Source organism: Dama dama, chromosome 19, assembly GCF_033118175.1.
Source record: "Dama dama isolate Ldn47 chromosome 19, ASM3311817v1, whole genome shotgun sequence".
In the NCBI taxonomy this organism is placed as follows: Eukaryota; Metazoa; Chordata; class Mammalia; order Artiodactyla; family Cervidae; genus Dama; species Dama dama.
This window is the reverse complement of record NC_083699.1, coordinates 92,024,606-92,048,479: the sequence shown is the minus strand read 5'-3', so window position 1 is coordinate 92,048,479 and position 23,874 is coordinate 92,024,606. Positions and strand designations below refer to the sequence as shown.

Sequence of the window (23,874 nt, the reverse complement as noted above, 5' to 3'; positions counted from 1 at the left end):
ATGTCCTTTGAGCACGTCAAAGAAATGTAACATTACTGTTGGATTTCATTGTTTGACTTGAGTAAAGCAGACATCCATATACAACTCTTTCTTCTTTTTATATATCTTACATGGCAGAAATAAAAATAAATGTATGTATCATCAATCTTTTGTTTCTCATTACCTTCTTACCTAAGATACACGCAATACACACAATCCTGACATGATTTGTTGTCTTTCAATGATTAATAATTAAGAATCCCTATGTGCTAGATATTGAGGGATTACAGAAAAATATAATGATAACAGTTACCCTCATTGAGCTCCTCATGTTTGCCGGGAGGTTTTCGTAACAACAACTTTGCACAGTAGGATTAAATTCTCCAGTTCTACATGGAATAATGTTGAGGCTTCAAGTTTTCAAGTTTACACAGCTTGTAACTAAAGAGCTAGAATTCAAGTTGTTTCTTTGTAACTCAATGCTTTCTCTTTATGACTCAACATTAAATATATATAACAGCTCCTAAGAGGTACAAATTATGAGGAGGGGTGATCACTGGTTAGCTTTGAGTTTTGATCAAATTACTTATGTGGGTTTTTTTAAATTTATTCATTTGTTTTTCTAAAAACTAAGAAAAATATGCAGTTCTACAAAATTTGAGTTTTGAAAAAAGTAAAAATAAGACTCCTATCCTCATTTTTCATTTCAATTTACATATCAATTTTTGTCCTGCCTCATAAAATCATACACTTTGGAAGCAGAGATAAGCATTATTTTATGGAATATATGGAAATACATTCAGAAAAGTTAAATGCTGGCCTTTTGCCGGTCACTCCTAAGACCTGTAGAATAGGAATGTTTGCATGTTTCAGGAGGTGTTGAAGCTGTGTCTCCCTAAAAGTTCATTAATTACAGACATTTTATCTTTTTCTCTCCATGGAATTCTAGGACTGGAAAAGACCTTGTTATGTAGCTCCAATATAAAAATAAACAATGACCTGAGAATAAAATGTAATTGGGGCAGACCTAATGAGAGTCAGGAGTATGCATAATGAGAGGCAAGCCCTGGGCCTAATGAGAAACTTTACAGACTCTGTTTCTTTCTATTACCCGTTTTCTATTTTTCAGGGTAAGCTTTTAGGCTCTGTTTTACTGAAATTTTCAGCATATTTCCCCTTATGCTTTCTTATAAGTTTCTAATGTAGTGAACATAATGGCATGATGTGGTAAGGTTGTACTGTAGTGTAGGTAGATACCCAGGGCAGTGTTAAAGTAGCAGAGAAAAATCCTTGTTAGATCTGGTTGTTCTGTGCCACTCTGGTGCCCAATCTTTTCTGATCTTGGGAGCCAGTTATAATTGGAGGGAATACCAGGTGCTTCAGGTCTTTCTTCTATGTCAGGAAAGACAAAAAGAGATGATATATGAAGTTGAACTGACAACATGAGATAAAGGTGGAGTTTATGGCTATTCCCAAAATCAATGGAAAAGAAAGCTGTGATTAATATTAAATACTGTCTCTATTATTTTCTCCCAATCTGAAGGCTGTCTTTTCACCTTGCTTATAGTTTCCTTTGTTGTGCAAAAGCTTTTAAGTTTCGTTAGGTCCCATTTGTTTATTTTTGCTTCTATTTCCGATATTCTGGGAGGTGGGTCATAGAGGATCCTGCTGTGATTTATGTCGGAGAGTGTTTTGCCTATGTTCTCCTCTAGGAGTTTTATAGTTTCTGGTCTTACATTTAGATCTTTAATCCATTTTGAGTTTATTTTTGTGTGTGGTGTTAGAAAGTGTTCTAGTTTCATTCTTTTACAAGTGGTTGACCAGTTTTCCCAGCACCACTTGTTAAAGAGGTTGTCTTTTTTCCATTGTATATCCTTGCCTCCTTTGTCGAAGATAAGGTGTCCATTATATATGGAATTTAGAAAGATGGCAATGATAACCCTATATGCAAAACAGAAAAAGAGACACAGATGTACAGAACAGACTTTTGGACTCTGTGGGAGAAGGCGAGGGTGGGATGTTTCGAGAGAACAGCATCGAAACATGTATATTATCAAGGGTGAAACAGATCACCAGCCCAGGTGGGATGCATGAGACAAGTGCTCGGGCCTGGTGCACTGGGAAGACCCAGAGGAATCGGGTGGAGAGGGAGGTGGGAGGGGGGATCGGGATGGGGAATACATGTAAATCCATGGCTGATTCATGTCAACGTATGACAAAACCCACTACAATATTGTAAAGTAATTAGCCTCCAACTAATAAAAATAAATGGAAAAAAAAAAATTAAATACTGTCTCATCATGCCAGTCCATGGGGTCGCAAAGAGTCAAATGACTGAGAGACAGTACAGCGCATGTCATGCCTATCCTAGGTTTTGAGCATTCCTTTATAACAAGACTGTAAATCCCTCTATTCAACTATTAACTCCTTGAAAATATGAACTGTTTTATTCCTTATTGTATCTGCACTGGCTAGTACAGCTTTAGCATAAATAATTAGTCAACCAATATTTGGAAATAAATGGAAAATAAATTAAGAGAACACAAATAATGATTTTGAGCTATTTTGAAGTCTGATTTCTGGGCTGGACTTGTCTCATAAATAATTCTTAAATGTGAGCTACTATGTCTACAATAACTCAGAAAACATTGGTAGGTTTCTAGGTGGGAAAGATGTATCCCCTGAGAAACTTGACCTCATATTCGACCTTATGAGAGTCTATGGTTCATATTGCTTATGATATCCACAATACTTAAATTTAGAAATAAATTTAAAATGTGGTCCAGTTGGAAACAACCCTGGAACAACTAGCAAAAACAAACCAAAACATCTTTGGCAGGCTACATTCCGGACGAAGGCCACCAAGATGTCACCTCTGCTAAAACTCCACTGACACTAGCTCATAATCCAAAATCAAAAATACATAAGGAAACAAACCACCATGAGAAACAGTAGAAATAGCAAACAACAAAGTTAGACTCTAAGATTTTCATTTAATAAATAATTGGATAGTGATTACAAAATATATTATTTAAATGATTAAAGAAATAAAAGATGGAAGAAAAAATGAGAAAAGAAAATAATTAAGAAGCAAACATATCAAAGAATTTTAAGTTTTTAAAAGAGAATATTAACAGAAATTCACTTTACGTAAAATACGTATGTTATAATCAAATGCATCACTTCCAATCCAGCAGACAAATAAAAAAAGTCAGCCAATAAAAAAGCAAGCAGGAAATGAGAAAAACAACAGCAACAAAACCCCAAAGCATAGAAAAGCCAGGGTAATTTGAAAACAGACAGTAGAAATAAAATAAAAAGGCATTAATAGTAAACAAAAGGTAAATGGACTAAACTCATAAGTTAAAAGGAAGGGATTGTGATATTTAACTTTTAAAAATTTTTATTGAGGTATAGTAGTCACAAGGGGAAATGTGTGTAAGTGCAGAGCTTGCTGAATTTTTGTGAACTGAACTGACCTGTATAAATAGCACCTGGGTCAACAAATATTACCAGCACCTCAGAAATCTCTCTCTTGCCTCTTTCAGTCACTTCCCTACTCTTGCCCCAAAAAGCAACCACTATCTTGACTCTAATAGCATAGATTAATTTTCTTTTTATTCCAGTTTAAAGATTTATATATGTAAAGCAAAATACAAAACTTTCAGAAGACAGTCTTTATGATCTCAGAGTTTGGAAGGACTTCTAAAGCACAAAAAAATATATATAAAGGAAAGAATTGATCAGTTTGACTTCACTAAAAGAAAGAATTTTGTTCATCATAAGACATAAAAACAATAAATAATCTAGTCACAAATGAGAAAATATTTGCAATTTGAAATGTAGCCACCAAAGGATCAGTATCCAGAATATACAATTCCTATAAATCAATAAGAAAAAGATAAACTACCTATTGGCTTGAAAACTAGATAAAGGTTTAGATATTTCATATGAGAGGGAAAGTTAATAGCCATTAATAGAGCACCAAATACTCAACATCAGTGGTCATATAGGGAACTCAAATTAAACTGTAACCACCAGGGTGAAAAAAAATGAAATACATATGGTAATTAAGGGTACAGACTCTGGAGTTGTCCTGGCTGGGTTCACACCCCAGATCCACATGCCTAGTTATGTGCTCTTGGGCAAATTATCACATTTCTTTGGACTTTGGTTTCCTTATTTATAAAATGAGGCTATTAATTCTTCCTACATTATAGAGGCATTAACCTCCTTAATATTGCTTTGTTTAGGCCAAAATCTTTCTTATCTTTGACTTCATCTTTGGCCTTCAGGAAGTCCTCTCACTTCTATTTTTAAAATATATACAGAATTTTCTCTCTTTTCACCACTCCTATCCCTACCACTGCAGTCCAGATTCACTGACACATCTCACCTGGACAATCACGATAGCCATTTGATAGCAGCCATGGTTTATTTTTTGTTTATTTATTTATTGTTGTATGTGTACTTTCTATTCTTTTTTTGTTTTCCATTTATTTTTATTAGTTGGAGGCTAATTACTTTACAATATTGTAGTGGTTTTTGCCATACATTGACATGAATCAGCCATGGATTTACATGTGTTCCCCATCCTGATCCCCCCTCCCGCCTCCCTCCCCATCCCATCCCTCTGGGTCTTCCCAGTGCACCAGGCCTGAGCACTTGTCTCATGCATCCAACCTGGGCTGGTGATCTGTTTCACACTTGATAATATACATGTTTCAATGCTGTTCTCTCAGATCATCCCACCCTCACCTTCCCCAAGAGAGTCCAAAAGTCTGTTCTGTACATCTGTGTCTCTTTTTCTGTTTTGCATAGAGGGTTATCATTACCATCTTTCTAAATTCCATATATATGTGTTAGTATACTGTATTGGTGTCTATCTTTCTGGCTTACTTCACTCTATATAATGGGCTCCAGTTTTATGCATTTCGTTAGAACTGATTCAAATGAATTCTTCTTAATGGCTGAGTAATATTCCATTGTGTACATGCACCACAGCTTTAGCCATTTGAATGGCCTTTCTACTTCAGCACTGACCTCTGTAGGCTCTTTGCAACACAGTAGCAAGATTGGTAGTGCAGAACCATGTCACTCTATCACTCAAAACCCTCTAGTGTACTCCCCTCTTGCCCTGTAAAAGCCAAAATCCTGACTACGTTCTTCAAGTCCTTCAGGTTCCTAGATTACCTTGCTTCTGGTTCTCACTCTGATCTCCGCTTCTTCCATTCTGCTCCTCTGTTCCAGACACACTAGGTTCCTTGCTACTTGCTCTAATTGGAATGCTCCTCTTCCATATGTCTACCTGGCTTGTTTATTTACTTCTTTTTTAAGTCTTCACTTTGTCTTTAAGTCACTTATAGCTTCACTGGGCATTGTCTAAAATTTCAACATTACTTGTTTTTGTTTTTGTTTTTTTTTCCCAACCTCCAGTGAGGGGAAACCAAAGACCAAAAATAAGCTGGAACTATTGAAATTTCTGGGACAAAGTTAGTAGCTGAAGGAAGTTGTTCAGCCAACATATCCTACTTCTTCCTACTTAGCTTGGCTTTGTGACATATCAGATCATTTCTGACCTCTGCACTTTCCCTCTCCAATTTTCTCCATCAGGCTTGCCCTCTCCTGGGGTGGGAGGGTCTAACTCAAGTGTTCATTCCTTCAGGCCTGAGTATCAGGGACTGCTGTTTAACAGTTGTAGTTCTCATCTCCCTGGCAGCAAAGTGAGCTCCTTGGGGGAGAAAAAAAACAAACAAACTTGATATCTCCTTTTTTGCCCTATTTTTTTTTAACCTTAGCTCATATCACTAATATACTATATTTTAGCTGTGAAACTAAAGCATAACAACAATCTTGTTTAGTGTTTCCTCTACAGAATTTAAGTTCCAAAAGACAAGGATATTTTGTTAAGTTTTGTTCACTAATGCATTTTCAACACCTAGAATAGTGGCTGGCACATTGTAAGTCCTCAGTAACTTTTTGTTGAGTGAATACATGAATGAATGAATGAATGAATGCCTAGTTTGGGCAAGAGTGTGAAGCAATGGGAAGATTGACACATTGCTGGCAGGAGTGTAAATTTGAATGACTTTGAGGAGTAACTTGACAGTACTGGTAAAGCCAAAGATGGCTATCCCTTCTGACTCAGATGTTCCAGTCCTGGTAGATACTCTTTAGTTAAATACTTCATATGAGCATCAGGAAACAGGTATGAGAATAGTCAAAGTCCCACCATTTGTAGTAGAATAGAATTGGAAACAACCCAACTGTTCATCAACAATAGAATGGATAACTGCATTTCCATTGTTTATACCATATAGCTAGAAAAATAAGTGAATTTGGACTATAGCAAAGCAACGCAGATGAATCTCAAAAACAAAATATTGAGCAATATATTCAATGTGATTTCATTTATATAAATTTGAAAAACATAACAACCAAATAATATGTTATTTAGAAATAGTAAGATTTGCAGGCAAAACCAAAAACAAGGCCATAAGGTACATAAAATTTAGGATAGTGATTCCCACAGTGGCAGAAAGGAAGAGATGGAATCACAGAGGACAGAGAGCAGTTCTGAAGTGTAAAATCCATGTTCTTTTTCTTTAATTGTATGGGGAATGTATAGACCTATGTTATACTATCTAGTTTTACGTTTCATAGTTATAAATATTACCTATTATCTACTTCATATATAATAAAAGTAATTTAAAACAAAAATCTAATGAAAATGATTAAGGAAAAAGATAGACTATTCATTGAACAGGAATTCCCATTGGTCAAGAAACAGGAGAAGCTGCCCAAACTCACCATAAGTCAGGGCTAGAAATAAAACAATGTTAAGGTAATATTTACGAAGCTGGCAAGCTTTTCAAAAGTTATCAAGCTAGATGCTTTTCAGGTTTTGGGGAAACAGATATTCCCCAAAACTGCTTATGAAGAGGTAAAAAAATATAGTCACTTAGAGGGCAATTTTGTTTTATCTATTAATTTAGTGATGTGAAAACCTATGGCCAGCAAATTTTCAAAATGGTACCATTTTTCCATCAGAATACCTTCAAAATAATACCATTTTTGGAAAACATACAAAAAAATATTTTAATGAGTATATCTTTCTAGGTAGAATAGACTACATGGGATGGGGCCAGAAGGAATAGTCAAAGGGGACTCTATCTGTAATGTTCTAATTATTTTTAAGCATATTTATGTATTGCTTGTTTAATTATATTTTCTTTTGCAAAAGAAATACAATTAAAGCTGCATACCAAAATTTGCAGCTAATTAAATGTTGTACTTAAATGAAATTAGAGCATTTATAGCCTTTAGTGCTTATATTAAAAACTACAAAGAACTTGAATTTAATGAGTCAGAATATCAACTTAAGAGGTGAGAAAAGGAACAAGTAGAACAAGTCCAAAGAAAAAAATTAAGTAAAAAATAAAGATAAAAGTAGAAAAAAATAGAAAACAAAACTGCAATAGAGAAGATCAACAAAAAACAAAAGTTGTCCCCTTGAAAAGACCAATAAGGAGACTTCTCTGGAGGTCCCATAGACTCTGAACTCCCAATACAGGGGGCACATGTTCAACCTCTGGTGGGGAACTAAGATCACACACACTCTGCAGCCTAAAAACCGGAACAATAGCAAAAACAAAATAAAAAGCTGAAAAGACCACAAAATAGACAATCTTAATAAGGCAAAAAGAGAGAACAAAAATTAACAATGTTAGAAAAGAAAAGGAGGACATAATCACAGGTGCTATAGAGATTACAAAGATGAGAACATGGCATACACAACTAATGCAAATGAATCTAAAAAGTTAGACAAAATAGACAATTTCCTAGAAACATGCAACTTATCAAAACTGTCTGAAGGGGGACAGAGCTACGTAGACCTTAAAGAAATTGAATCTGTTGCTAAAAATCTATTTACCAAAAAATACACAAAGCCCAAGTTGTTTTATAGCTGAGTTCTATTTAACTTTCAAAGAACAGATCGTTTGATTTTTATATAACCTGTTTAAGAAAAAAGGTAAAGGAGGCATGCTTCCCAAATCATTTAATGAAGTTATTATAATACTTCTGAAATAAAAGTCAGTGGCTGTAATAAAAATGAAAAATACATGTTGATCTCACTTATGAACATAGATGCAAATGTTGTGAACACAGTATCAGCAAGAAAGATTAATCAATGTAAAAACAAGCACATTATGACTGAACTGGGTTTATCCCAGGAATGTTAAGTATGCTCTAATATTACCATATTGTAAGTATGTAAGCTTGCATATGTAAGTATGTGAGCTTCCCCCAAATTAAAGTGGTAAAGGTGCTAGTCGTAAAGGACCTGCCTGCCAATGCAGGAGCTGTAAGAGATACAATTCCAATCCCTGGGTCGGGAAGACCCCCGGAGGAGAGCATGGCAACCCACTCCAGTATTCTTGCCTGGAGAATCCCAAGGACAGAGGAGCCTGGTGGGCTACACAGTCCGTAGGGTTACAAAGAATCGAACAAAACTGAAGCAACTTAGCTTGCCCATGAGTATAATTTAACAAAGGAAAAGAAAATATCTCTAGATATAGAAAAAACATTGAATATGAAAGATTCAACACATATTTTTTTTTAAATTCTTGGCAAAGTATAGAAGGGGAGAATTTTATTTATGGATAAAATGTTTCTGGTAAAAACCCAGAGGAAACATCATACATAGTGGTGAACCTTTAGAAGTTTAATCTCTTTAAAAAATTTGAAGTATTCTTCTTTTGATGTATGTTTTGGCGGTTCTCTATATCTTTTTATCTTAAGCAGTGAACATCTTGATGTAATCTATGCATACTTATCACGTTGTTTGCTTAGGAAAAATTCCAAGAAGTAGAATTGTTTAGATCAAGGTTTGATATCCTATAAATTGTATTATGTTTTCCTAAATATACATGAAGGAAGACTGTGCAGACTTATAGTGACACAAGGAAATTCCCAAAGGAATTTGGAATAATATAAATTTGGAAAATAAAAAGAAAGGTCCCTTTTTATTCATTTCATTTATTCAATAGATATCACTATAGAGCATTATGATTTGCTAAACTCTCTGCTGGGAGTTGGTATTCAATGACAAACACAACAAACATACTTGGCGCCCTTCTGAAGCTTGCAGATTAGTTTTGGGGTCATCTGTCTATCTTCTTTAAGAAATTACTTGTGTGTGACTTATCCATTTTTCTGAGTTTTCAGTTTGATTTTACAGAACCCAAAATTCCAGGGTCTTCAGTATCTGGAATATAGAGTCCAAGAAATGAGATCTCTTCAGGTAGAGTAACTTTATTTTCCAAACCAAAAATTGAACGGAAGGTAGAAAAGCACAATAGTACTTAGAGGGGGACAAGGGAACAAAGTATCTGAAAACAGGTTGGTCCCCAAAAGTCTGAAATGTATGATTTCCTCACCCATGGAAAGGGAGGAAGTGCTTACACACAGAGAAGCTGGGGACATAGACCACAGGCTACATCATATCCCCAGTTTTGTCTTGAATAGGCTCTACAGTAATTTGGCTGAAGTTAAACTCAGAAACCATTATGGAGGAGAGCCCTTCAATATCATTTATCATTCTCAATCAGCAACTTTAATTTTATTAATAAAAATCATAAAAAAAAAAAAAACCTCACCGATGACAAGAGAGCAAACTAGCTTTAGCTACTCCTTCCTCCCAAGTTAGACATGAGTCAACTATGTAATTGAGAAAAAGCATGGCACCAAGCAAGTCATAAAAACTATAAGAACACCTGGAGAGGTAAGAGGTAGTCTTGATGTGGTGTGGAAATATCTGCACAGCAGTCAAAGAAGGAGCCTGAGGAGAGGATCAGTTAGAGATGTTAACTTCTGTGTTCACTATTGCTCTCATTATTTTGGACTGACCTTCATCCACCTCATTGCAATAGCCTCAGGCATCCATTGTCATCAGGAGTAGAATCTGGGTTTGAAAAAGTTGATGAAGGTGGAAGATGACCAGTTGCCCTGCCCTTGAGCATCCTCTCCTCCATCTCCTGTGCCTCTAAATTCCCAGGCTGACGGAAAATAACCTAGAGAGACTGCTTCTTGCCAGTGTTGCTATGTTCTAAGGATTTAAGGGTCAGTCTCTGACAGAGGAATTGCCAGAGGAGTGAACTCAGTTCAATTTGGGGGGTGATCTAAAATCTGATGATGCTGGAAGCTTTCTCCACCGTGGAGCACATCCCTTCCCGTCTCCTAAAAATCACTGAAGGAACATTCTAGTGTGTGTTCCTCATAACATTTCTTTGTAACATTGGCAGACAGGGTTGACCCCAGGATTATATGAGCTCACAGGCCAAAATAACTAGATGCCCAAGGAGCACCACCACCGAAAAACAGAGACCAAAATCTGGACATAGACCACAAAAAGCAAAATTATTGAAACAGGCAAGCTGACAATTTAAAATAGGCATATTGAAGAGATAAAGAATATTAAAGATAGATATTAGATAAAGGTATTTAAAGGTAGAAAAAGATATTAGATAAATATAAAATATTAGATAGATAATATTAGTAATTTGGGACAGATACAAGATGATGTAAAAATAATCAAATGGAAATATTAAACAGAAAAAAAGTTAAAATAGAGAAAAACGTATACCACTTTTATCTAAAACAAAATCAAAGTGAAGTAAAAGTTGCTCAGTCCTGTCTGACTCTTTGCGATCCCACAGACTGTAGGCCGCCAGGCTCCTCTGTCCATGGAATTCTCCAGGCAAGAATACTGGAGTGGGTTGCCATTCCCTTCTCCAGAGGATCTTCCCAGGCTAGGGATCGAACCCAGGGCTCCTGCATTACAGGCAGATTCTTCATCATTTGAACCCCCAGGGAAGCCCAAAACAAAATTGGAATCAGTCAATTAATGGAAAAGTCACTTAAAGCAAGGAATCATTTTTAAATGACACAAATACCTTCACATTTTTCATTTACATAAATGCATCTTAATTTACCAATCTTTTGATAGTCAATGCTTTTTCTTTGAATCTTAGAGTTCTAGGATGTCTTTCTTGTGTCTTTCTTGCACAAAGCACACTCAAAATATATCTACCAGAATTTCCAGTTTCTATTTCTGTGTCTTTAATTCAGAGCCAAGAATTAAAAAACATGCACAAAGTGTGTAAGTTGAATCCTTCTATATTTCAGTGTATTTTTGTAACATTTTACAGTTGTCCTCCTCACTACTAATTCAGTAGCATTTTCTATGCAACTAATTTTTACCACGTCTTCTCTACACATTTAACTTAGTGTTTTGAAAAAAATTCTTTTTCATAGTCACACTTAATCTACATAGATAAATTAACAGTTATGAATACCAGTTTAAAGCAAACATATACAGATTTTGGGAGTAATGGAATTGACTCTTGTTACCGTCTGATCAAGGCTATGGTTTTTCCAGTGGTCATGTATGGATGTGAGAGTTGGACTGTGAAGAAAGCTGAGCACTGAAAAATTGATGCTTTTGAACTGTGGTGTTGGAGAAGACTCTTGAGAGTCCCTTGGACTGCAAGGAGATCCAACCAGTCTATCCTAAAGGAGATCAGTCCTGGGTGTTCATTGGAAGGACTGATGCTGAAGCTGAAACTCCCATACTTTGGCCACCTCACGCAAAGAGTTGACTCATTGGAAAAGACCCTGATGCTGGGAGGAATTGGGGGCAGGAGGAGAAGGGGACGACAGAGGATGAGATGGCTGGATGGCATCACCAACTCGATGGGCATGATTTTGAGTAAACTCCTGGAGTCGGTCATGGACAGGGAGGCCTGGCGTGCTGTGATTCATGGGGTCACAAAGAGTCAGACACGACTGAGCAACTGAACTGAACTGAACTGAAGCCTAAAAATTTATATGGTGGGTGTAGGAGTGACTTGGGTAACTGGAGAGTAATCTGGTGCCATCAGCATTTGCTGTGCAGAAGGCATTGGTCACTGTGCTTTCCGGCACAGTCTTTCCCTCCATGTATGATCATGGTACAAACTCATTCTGAACATCATCAAAAATACACACGTAGCCCAAAATAACTTTCTGCAGGATCTTCGTGGGGTGACTTTGAAGTGCCCAAACAGTTTGGAAACAAAATAAAATTAGCTCTAAAGCACCAAAGTAAGTCGAAGCTAAAACTTTCATTCAGATTAGATTTCTGCATGCGTGGTTCTTATGTGAAAATAGAACTGCCTTCCTTGGAAACAAAGAGATATACATTCTTGTACTGTAATAATTTATAATTTTGGACATTTTACCTATATTGTCAAGGATGTGCTGTTGCTTCAATACAAAGAGACCTTAAGGAGGGGGCTTAAGGAATCTTGCTAAAAAAGAAAGCTCAACAAAGTTAATCAGTGTAAAATAAGAGTTTTCTGGAGTTCAATACAAGCAGTGACAATCTACCCTCACCACACTTTAACTCTCACAAAGAAACAAGTCAAGCAAGCTTAATTTTCATCAGCTATTGATTTATGTATATTCGTGTCTTCATAAAAATCATTTGGTAGCTGTTTTCTAATTAAGTGGCATTATTCAAACATCATATATTTTTTGTCTTCATTTTTCATTGATTTCTCTGATTTATAAACTCTTTCACATGTTTCAACTTCTTATCATGTTTAACACAATCAATGTTCTACTCTAAGCTTCAAGCCTTCTATTGAATGCCTTTACATAATCTAATCTGCCATAGTTCAGAAATTGAGTTCAAACTCTTCTTCATAATAAAAACAATTTTAACCTTTTGCTGTAATTTTTTTTCCTTTGTCAGTCAAATTAATGGACCCTTTAACCATCTGGAAAATAAAAAAATTGAGAGCTTGAATATTGAATATTACTATTTATGTATAGTGTTATATATTTGTATCAGACTTAAAATCATTTTGAAACACACAAGAAAACAATCTGCACCTCTTTACATTCTAAACTGTAAAATATCTACCTCCATGTGTTGTACAAAAGATGACCTCAAAGCAAAAGGAAAAGCTTAACAAAGATTTTGGCTAAATAGCCAAACTCAGGCTAAATAACAAATCAGTTGAATTAGTCTTCAAATTATTTTCCCTCAAAAATAGAAGATGGAGTAAGAATGGTAAAATATGTTTTTTCAGAAAGTTATCAAAGGGGTTCAAATATGATAGATACACTAACAAAAATGACAGTTTTTATCGGGAGTAACATAAAGTGAAGCAAAGAAACTAGAAATTTTCAAGTTAGTGATACAACTGTTATTCCAAACACATGCTTCAACGTCTCAAAATTGAGGCAAAGCCTTTCTCAATTAGTTTGACTCTAGTGTTTCCATTTGTCCTGATACTCTGTCCATTACATTGTGAAACAGCTGATCGTAAAACAACATTGAATAATGTCCTCAGTCCTAGGCATTTTAGTTTGCAACACTTTCATCAAGGAAATGGGGCGGCATAAAAACTCACAGTGGTGTGGCTCAATATTCAATTTGTTGCCAGTGACAAATCTTTATGTAGAGAGACCACACGGTCCTCATGGTGGAGGAATGGTGTAGTTTCAGTCGTGTTGTGGGTGGTTGTCCCTCATGTCAGTGGCAAGGACTGGGGTGTTGGTATTCAACTCAGAGACCTACCTAAAGAAATGAAATCATTAGAAATCTTCCTTTTTGTGTACATTCTTCATACTCCCATTCAAGAAATAATTCATCATAGGCTAATTATAAAGATGAAAGGATGCACAAGATGAATAAGGAGATTAAGAATAGCTAAATGCAGAAAGTAGAAGAAATGGATATTAACCTTTAAAATTTTTGATAATATGTGTATTTTATCAATGCCTAACAATATTAATGTTTCTCTTGGATTATTCACTAGGAGTTTTTTTTAAGCATAGTTTTAATCTCTTCAGAGAAAATATATTGTTTCAACTAATTAATTTTCTTTATTTATTGGCAAGGCCACAGAGAAATTAATTATGCTGTTCCATGTCTCCCTTTTTTCCCCCTGAAAGCCAACACTATTAGATTTGCTGAGAAAATCCTTCTGGAGGACATCTATTTGAAAATAATTCTGGTCACTGTAGGCCCCCCGCCCTTGCAGATATTCTAGACTAGAGGCCCCATATGCCAACCACAAACTTCTAGCAAAATATTTACTTTCAAAACAAATAAGACAGTAAGATGAAAAGTGGCAGTTGCTGTCTAAACTGTAAGATCACCTAACTGCAACTCTTCTGGTAGAAATCCCCTTTCTGCTGTTAGAGCAAGCAGGATAAAAGAAAATGATACCCTATTTGACTCTTATTTTTTTATGAGCTGAAGAAGTAGAAGTAGGGGAAGCATTGAAAGTGATAAGAGAACCAAATTTCAACTCAGTAAAAGGAAAGATCTTCCAACAGTTGTGCTCTTTGCAACCCTATGGACTGTAGCCCATTAGGCTCCTCATCCATGGGATTCTCCAGGCAAGAATACTGAAGTGGGTCACCATGCCCTCCTCCAGGGGATCTTCCCAACCCAAGGATTGAATCTGCATCTCTTATGTCTCCTGCATTGGCAGGCAGGTTCTTTACCACTAGTGCTACCTGGGAAGCCCCTCTAACTGTTACAGATGTCCAAAAATGCCATTTGCTTCCTTGGTTAAGAGGTGAAGTTTTTGCCTTTGGCCGTGTTCAACTATAAGCCAGAGAGCCCTAACCAAGAGTGTTGGAGCAATCAAGCATTGGCTAGATGTCTGGACTACATACATCACAATGTAACTCTGGCTTTAAAATTGATGTTCCTATATTTTAGGCTGTGTGTGTGTGTGTGTGTGTGTGTGTTTCCATTCATCGAAATAGATCTAAGGCCAGTCTTATGTGGGGAACTGATATGCCTGATCAATATCATGATAATAAGCACTTTGAAGCTGCAGACTTGAGAAGATATTCTTAACCTAATGGTGCATTAACTTAAATGCAACCTTACAAAACTTTGTACTTTTCCATTAATAGCCTCCCAAAACAGGTAGAATCAAAAGTAGAAAACCTCCAGAAATAAGAACAATATTATCAGAGTTTACTGGCTAAAGTAATTTAGCAGACTCATAGAAAATAACCTTCCCTTTAAGTTATAAGCTCAAGGATTTCAAGAAAATCTGACTACAGTTTTTATTCAGTTTAACAGAAGCTCAATTCCTTGTAGCTGTAACTACATTTCTTTCCTATATTAGCTTTACTTACTTAATGATACCTATTCATCTTCCTAAAATGTGTTTTGCTGTGTTTTTATAGGCTGTGCTTTTGGAAGTCTTATGTTTTAACAAAGTCAAATTAAGTTTAAAGGAAGACAATGAAAAACACAGAGGATGAAAGAGGGCTGGGTAGCAACCAGGAGTGCATGGTGAACCCCAAAATTCTCAAAGAAATGACAAAGATGCAGCTCTCTGAACACTCAAGCCCTGTGAATGGCCTTTACTACAGGACCAGTAGAGCCCTGACCTTGAAGCATCTGATATTGGATTTAAAGCCCACCTCCTGCAGATGGGGCAGAGACACTGCATGAAGTTTGTCTTATTTTAGGCCATAGGTAGATATAGATATAAAAATACACAATATATGTATGACAATATTATAAAACTGTATAATCATTATGTAAGACACAGTCCAGAAATTTCTCTAAGGGGAAAAGAGGTTATAGGAAAGGAGATTTGTCTTGATGTTACAAGGGCATGGCAAGACCTTTGGTTTTACTTTCGTTTTTTGAGAGAAGGAAAGGGTTAGAAGGATTGGGTTGGAGAGGATGGTAAATAGACATTGTGGGGAGAAAAGTATCCTCATCTCAAGTCACCCCCTGCTTCCACTGGTTAGGTACAAAGAAATTTACCTTTTGGGTTTTTTTAACTAAAAAAAAAAACAACACATGATCAGAATTACAAATATCTTCCCTACCAAAAAAGAACTGCCCTGATGATCAAACAAGATGTATGAAACTCTGCTTTGCAGACTCTAATGTATAACAAGTATTCACCAATGCTATTATTAACTGTTATTAACAAACATCTTGCTGTCCCTGAACTTGGATCTTGTCTAGTGGAGAGGCAGCGTAGTCTGGCAGAGGGGGTGTGGACTTTGGACAAAACTCAGGACAGCTCAATTCTTCCCTTTATTGTGTTTTATGTGGACAAATGCATTAATATGGTCAAATGCAGTTGTCCAAACTGTAAAATAGAAATAATAGTATCAATTTATGAGTTTTCTTGTTATAATAACATGAATTGTTAAATTTTTTTGAAAGCCTTTGACACATTCCCTAGCACAAATCCTAAAAAGTGAGTCCCATTGGCATTATTACTATTTTAGAAGTATAATAGTAATACTGATATTATTTTGTTGTTGTTATTTAGTTGTTATGTCATGTCCAACTCTTCTGCAACCCCATGGACTATAACCTGCCAGTTCTTCTGTCCATGGGATTTTCCAGTCAAGAATACTGGAGGGCGTTGCTGTTTCCTTCTCCAGAGGATCTTCCTGACCCAGGGATAGAACCTGTGTCTTCTGCATTGGCAATTCTTTACCACTGAGCTGACAGGGAAGCCCACTGATACTATTACAATGTCCTAAATCTAGAAAAGGACCTCAAAGGATTGCACTTGTACTTATTTGTAAATCTTATACTTATAAATCTTTGGCTTCATAAAACGAGGCTTCACTCTGGGTACCATGATCTTGACTGGCAAGAAAGCTTCTGTCCTGGTGGTAAAGATCACGGGTCTTAGGCACAATTCATCTCCTATGCTTACCTCTAGAGCCCATAGGAATTACTGGGTGCATCTTGAGCAGAGTCCCTCAGGATATAGGACCAAGCAAGTATTACGATCCCAGGAGTAAAAGTTTTTAATTCTAATAGAATATATTATAATGTTTGTTTGCAAATCCCCCAATATAGTAATGAAAATTATTGGTACTCTAGTTGGCTTCTCGCATATCTCAGTGGGTATGGACTCTGCCTACAATGCAGTAGACACAGGCAGATGTAAGTTCAATCCCCAGGTCGGAAAGATCCCCTGGAGGAGGGTATGGCAACCCACTCCAGTATTCTTGCCTGGAGAATCCCATGGACAGAGGAGCCTGGTGGGCTACAGTCCATGGGGTCACACAAAGTTGGAAAAGACTGAAACAACTGAACACACACACAGTCCAGTTTGTTCAGAATAGTTGTAGATATACCCAATAAGATATAAAAAACAAAATCTGAGGTATTCTCTAAAGAAGGCTCCCAGTTAAAAATAAAGGCAAATTTTGTTAACAAACAAAAAAATTAATCCCAGGACAAAATTATGGAAAAAATAAAAGAATGCCTTTAGTTCTTTCTTTACTTTCACTTTTATTACAGTTTTGTAGGTTCTTTAACATCCAAATTGAAATGAATTTCAGTGCACTACTTGGACAAGTAGATGAAAGTCAGTATGTTGGGCCAAATAGAGGCCACGTTGAGGAGTCCACGTGAATTTAATTAGTGTTAGTTAATCTGGGGGTAGTGAACTGCTGTAATATTTCTGCACATGAACCAGAGTAATATAGTAGTTTCATTCTTTCACTATTAGGAGAAAGAATCAATCAGAATTAGTAATAAACATATTTTATAAAACAGATATAAATAAAAAAGAAATGCTTCACCATGGCACCAGGTTTTCCTTCCCTTGCTTTCATGTTTAGAATTGGTATGATTTTTATGATCCAAAAGAATTCAAGTTCTGGAAGATTCTTTGTATAAAAGGTTGCAGTAATACTTGAAAAATGATCATATGTAAAATCTTCAATACAATTAATATCAATTCAAAATAAATAAATAAATAAAACAGATATGATTTTTTCTTACTTTCTAGTAATTACAATAAGTAACACCAAATGAAAAACATAGTATCAAAGAAGTCTGTAAAAAACATGATTTGCTGACCATTATAAGTTGTTTAATTAGCATAGGAGTGGTTACCATGAACTTTTAAAACTTTTAAAGATAAATTGTCCTCTTATGAAGTTTAAATATTCCCCTAGTCTTGTTTGCATTATTAACTTGCTTCTTTTTCCTGAAGAAAAGGTTTCCTAAGCAAATATTATTTTAAACCTGAGTCCCTGCCAAAGGCTCACAAACTGTGAATTAATAGAAATAAAACAAATGTTGCATACTGTACTAGATAAATAAAATGTTGATTCAAGTTATTTTTCATTGACCCTGAGTGGGAAGGAAGTAGATTCGAGGTTATTCATATTGAATACTGTATCAACTATTTTGACATTTGTTGTTATTATTGTTACTACTCTTATTGGTTTTGGGGTAGAGTTTGTTCTTTATTTTTTTCAAAATTGACCAATAAATCTATTCCCTCGGTAATTGACTACTCTGGGCCAGACTGGGGCAGTGAAGGTTTAACGACCAAATTGGTTGCTTCTGTCAGCTTGGCCAGTAGTCTTCTTGGCACAGGGGGCCAGTTTCGTGGAAGACAAGTGTTCCATGGACCAGAGGGTGGGAGATAGTTTTGGGATGATTCAAGCACATCACATTTATTGGGTAGTTTATCTCTATTTTTATTACATCAGCTCCACCTTAGATCATCATGCTTTAGATCCTGAAGGTTGGGGACCCCTGCAGTAGAACTTAATGTAGATTCTCCTTCTGAAACATGTCTTCAGGAGATTTTTGCATGTGAAACACAAGGTTGAATTTGCCCACACATTTTCATTAAGTGCCCCAAGAAGGAAGTTATTATGAAGCCTATTCATTCAGAGGAATTTTGATACATGATATAAATAGACAAAGGAGTGCTAATCAGTGCTGCCGCCTTGCTTTGAAGGGAATCTTTTTTAAAATTCTAACAACCAGCTACAATTTAAAATGAGTCGATCAGATTGTCAAAGGTTTATTTTTTTAATTGATAAAAATTAATTTTGGCAAGAATATGAGGAAAATACAGCCTCCACACCATTGTTAGAGATGAAAATTGGTATAATCTTTCTGACAGGCAGACTGGTAGTATGTTGAAAAAGAAAAATTAATGTATGTCCTTTGACAGAAGTAGCCCATATCTGGATATTTCACCTAAGGAATAATCACTCAGCTGGGGAGAGAGGTTTGTATAAAGATGCTCAGTGCAGTTTTGTTTATAAGGGGAAAATCTGAAACAACCAAATGTCTAAAAATGGGTAATAATGGGCCCAGCGAAATAAAATTTGATATGAAGCTACAAAGAGATTGTGGTGCCATTAAAAATTGTTTAGTTGATTCAAATTTATTGCCATAGAAAGGGGCTTATAAATATTACTGGGCTAATGAAAGTAAATTATATAAAAATACAGTCAGATTTATGGAGCATTGCGCATGATGACTGCCCTGCTGCCTCAATGTAAAGAATCCTCCTGCCAATGAAGGAGACACGGGTTCAATTCCTGGGTCAGGAAGATCCCCTGGAGAAGGGAAGGACTACCCACTCCAGTATTCTTGCCTGAAGAATCCCATGGACAGAGGAGTCTGGCGGGCTAGAGTCAATACGGTCACAAAAGAATCAGACACAACTGAGTGACTGAACACACACACAGATACGGATGCTTGATAATTTCCTAAAACTAAAAAGATGAAGAGTTGCTGTGAAAGCAAGGCTAAAGGAAGAAAATATTTGGGAAATATCTTATTCTACTCTATTTTTTTAATTTTCATTTTTAATTGAAGGACAATAGCTTTATAGTGTTTTGTGAGTTTCTTCCATACAAGAGTGTGAATCAGCTGTAAGTATATATATATATATCCCCTCCCTCTGAAGCGTCCCTCCCACCCCTTCCATCTACCCATCTAGGTCATCACAGAGCATTGAACTGAGCACCCTGTGTTATATAGCAGCTTCCCACTAGTACCTCTTTTACACATGCTAGTGTATATATGCCAATACTTCTCTTTCAATTTGTCCCACCCTCTCCTACCACTGTGTCTACAAGTCTCTTCTGTATGTCTAGTCCGGCCCTGCAAATAAGTTCATCAATACCATTTTTTCTAGATTCCATATATATGCATTAATATATTACTTTGATATTTGTTTTTCTTTCTTGTAGTTTAATTCAGTTTTTTTTAAATTCTGAAAGTAACATGTTTTTGGTAAAAAAAATTAATACAAATGTCAAATGTTTGTAAAGTGAAGTGAACAAGCTATGTGTACATGTATATGTTAATACACTTGACGGATTCATACATATACAAACATATTTTTTGTTTCTTTAACTTACTTTTTTTTTTCTGTCTCACATTCAGAAGTCCTAACTCCAGCTAATAACAGCTGAATTCATCACACACATTTCTGAACCAATCACACTGTTTGAAAATGGGGAAAGAAGTGGACCCCAGAGACAAAATGGGGTATAACCACTAAGAAGAGGCTGAATGGATCCTAGTCAGCAAATGTCCTCTCTAGAGTGAAATACATTTGGGATGGGGACCCAAGAAGGGAAGGACCTATGCATTTAACCTTGATATGTGGTTATTAAATCTATGACAAACCTAGACAGTGCATTAAAAAGTAGAGACATCACTTTGCCAACAAAGGTCCGTATAGTCAAAGCTATGGTTTTTCCAGTAGTAATGTTTGAGAGTTGGACCATAAAGAAGGCCGAGAATCAAAGAACTGATGCTTTTGAATTGTGGTGCTAGAGAAGACTCTTGAGAGCCCCTTGGACAGAAGGATATCAAACCAGTCAATCCTAGAGGAAAACAATGCTGAATATTCATTGGAAGGACAGTTGCTGAAGCTCCAATACTTTGGTCATCTGATGCAAAGAGCCTACTAACCGGAAAAAACTGATGCTGGGAAAGATTAATGGCAGGAGGAGAAAGTGGTGACAGAGGATGTGATGGTTGGATAGCATCACCAACTCAGTGGACATGAGTTTGAGCAAACTCAGGGAGATAGTGAAGGACAGGGAAGCCTGGCATGCTGCAGTTCATGGGGTCACAAAGAGTTGTACACAACTTAACAACTGATTAACCACAGCAATGTGATTGTTCATGTCAAAAGCTGGGTAGTCTCTCTGGACTGAATATCTTCCCCTGTCTTCCCCCCAACAAATTCATTTGTTTAAGCCCTAATCCTCAGTGTAATGGTACTTGGAGGTGGGCCTTTGGGAGGTAATTAGGTCATGAGGGTGGAGTGCTCATAAATGGGATTAGCACCTTCAGAAGGAGAAACAGTAGAAGGAAGTTCTCCCTTTCTCTCTGCCATGTGAGGACACAGCAAGTAGGTTGCTGTTTGCAAGCCAGGAAGAGAGCCTTCATCAGAACCAAATTTCCCGGCACTTGGATCTTAGAATTCCCAGCCTCCAGAACTATGAGAAATGAATTTCTGTTGTTCAAGTACCCAGTCCATAGTATTTTGTTATAGCAGCCTGACATGTTATGGCACATAGGCAGCAGCCAAATCTCACTTTTTGAAAAAGTAAAGACATAATGAAATAGAAAAGTGTCCCCCATCTCCTGTATTTTCCCTCATATTTTCACATTGTCTCTGGCTAGTTGGGTTACAGTGTTTGTTTGGATGGGCTGGCCTAGAACGTAAAGTGAATACTCAGGATAATTGATCGCTACCGCTGCAGAAAGACCATCCTACACCGAAAGAGCTATGTCTTTTTAATCCATTCTTTCTATTACTGGTTTTAAATAATGTGTCTGACAAGATTCTGCTTTCTTTCTGTCAACTGTCAGTGAACAGGTATTGGGCATTATTTGTGGGGCTGTAAATACATTACATGAAAAAATAATGAGTCCTTAAAAAGTCAAGAGAAATGCCTCCAGAGACATTTACCTCACATGATGATTTATGTAGGTCCGAGAAGGAAGTTTCAGAAACTTCCCAATGAAAAGTCTGGAACATAAACTAATGTCTCTTCCAAATCTGCCTTTACTGTAGCCCCTGGACACATTTCCCTTTCACGAAGTTGGAGAATGTTTTTCATGTTCAACTTAAATTGTTTAGTTAATGGTCTAAGAATAACTCTTGGGAGCATCCCTCAGCATAACTTGTTATTACTCTATCCCTCTGACTGAACTGATGTATCTATTGTGTTCTTGCTGAATAAACTGATCCCTGGGATTTCTCATTTTCTTTTTATCAGCTAGAAATTGTAGACATTTAATGGATATACCTACATCAGTCAATTTAATGAGTCTCATTGTATGAAGTTTGAAATATACTGATCATTCTAATGTTGAAATATAGTTGAAATTCACCCTTACCACAGTTTCTAAGTTTCTGGTAGGAATTGTGCCATTGAGGATCATGCTGGTAAATCTCACCCTGGGATATCACCGGCAGCCTTGCAGTTGGAAAGGAGGCTGAGATGTTGGGCATCTGTCCCTGGGCAGAGAGCCAGGGTAGAGTCAGCTGGCCTGACCAGTATAGGCAGGTCCCCTGCGCCTCTCCAGAGGCTGAGCCTAAGGATGGCCTTCCCAGATACAGGAGGACCATCTAGCCACCAAACACAGCCACATGAAATTAAATGGACTCAAAGCTGAGTCATAATTCATGGCTTTTGTTCTCTATTTTGTTTCCAGTTGTTTGAATTTATGAACTTCTTGGCTGAGAACGTCATCTTCTGTTACATGGGCCTGGCGCTGTTCACGTTTCAGAATCATATCTTCAATGCTCTTTTCATACTTGGAGCCTTTGTATCCTTTGAAATATAGAACACAAGGTGATGAGAGAAGAAAACAAACTACTTAACTTTAGGAATTATTCTTTTAAATTGTTCATTTTCCTCAGATTTACTGCAAAGTTCAAATTCAAAGCATGTGAGTAATTTGAGTTAGGGGAGAAAAGCATCCTAAGAAATATTAGGGCCTTTATTAAATGTCTATGGTTCAAGACATAAAGTTTGGAAATTGCTGAGGGAAATAAAGGGAAAAAGCTGAAAAAAGAAGACATTTTTTGAATATTCAAAATATGTTCAACTAAAATTATGAATCATTTACATAAAAATTATGTCAATCCATTTTTTATGTTTAATCTGCATTAGAACGTATCAGAAGACAGCCAGGCCTTAGAACTTTAGAAATACTTTCACTGCAAGATGGTAAAATCTTTTTTCCAGTGAGACTTTGTAAAAAGGATAGACAGAGTAAAGATCAAGTCAAATTACCATGATGGATGTGCTTTCACTATCTTAAGCATTGTGCACATGTAAGTTTAATAAGACATCCTCTTTCCTGTACATAAAAGAACAGGTAAAGTCTAGACCTCACTTTTAATGCAGGGGGCTTTTCTTGCTCTAGGTCTGGGGTCTAAGCATTCCCAGAGGGAATGGATGTCTATCAGAAAAGCTACTGAGCCACTGTGGATATTCCCAGGGATAGTCAGCAGCTGTTATCCTTGTTCCTGGTTGGAAAATGGACAGATGCCCTCTGGGACCACAAGTAGATGATCCTAATAGCCAAGAGAGCCAACTCCTCTCTGGAAGCCCTGGTCCAGCGAGGCACCAGCCCTGGCCTCTTGTTCTCTTTTCACTGAGCGGAGAAGTGAATTTTCAAATTCCATCCAAATGTTAGAAGGATGCTCCCTCTTTCCCAAATAACTCCTCCCATTTGAGGACAAACTAGCATAGACAATCAAGGAAGATGTCCAAGATGTCAAAAGGGGAGAGATGACTACCACCAGTATTTTCATAGATTTTTTAACCTGTATAGCTTGGATTTTAGTGAAATACCTCTTAAAGCAGAAGTTGTTTTATACATTTAGACAGGCAATTCCTCTCAAAATTAAATTCACTAAAAGAAAAAAAATAAGTGAAGCTTGCTAGATTTAGAGAGTATAAACTGATGGAAAGTAAGATGATTATCGTGAGCCAAAGCACATTTATCCTTTCTCAAGTGCTGCTTGAGAGGATAATGGCACA

The 23,874-nt window shown here is 36.6% G+C and overlaps 1 protein-coding gene across 3 annotated transcripts in view; it reads left to right on the top strand.

Moving 5' to 3' along the window:
• Positions 1 to 23,874, top strand: part of SLC9A9 (solute carrier family 9 member A9) — a 676,865-nt gene that overhangs the window by 380,100 nt on the left and 272,891 nt on the right. For all 3 annotated transcript variants that reach the window (XM_061167805.1, XM_061167802.1, XM_061167803.1), the window contains exon 10: positions 22,538 to 22,651. In XM_061167805.1, coding sequence (XP_061023788.1) covers positions 22,538 to 22,651 — 114 coding nt within the window. The remainder of the gene's footprint in view (positions 1 to 22,537; positions 22,652 to 23,874) is intronic.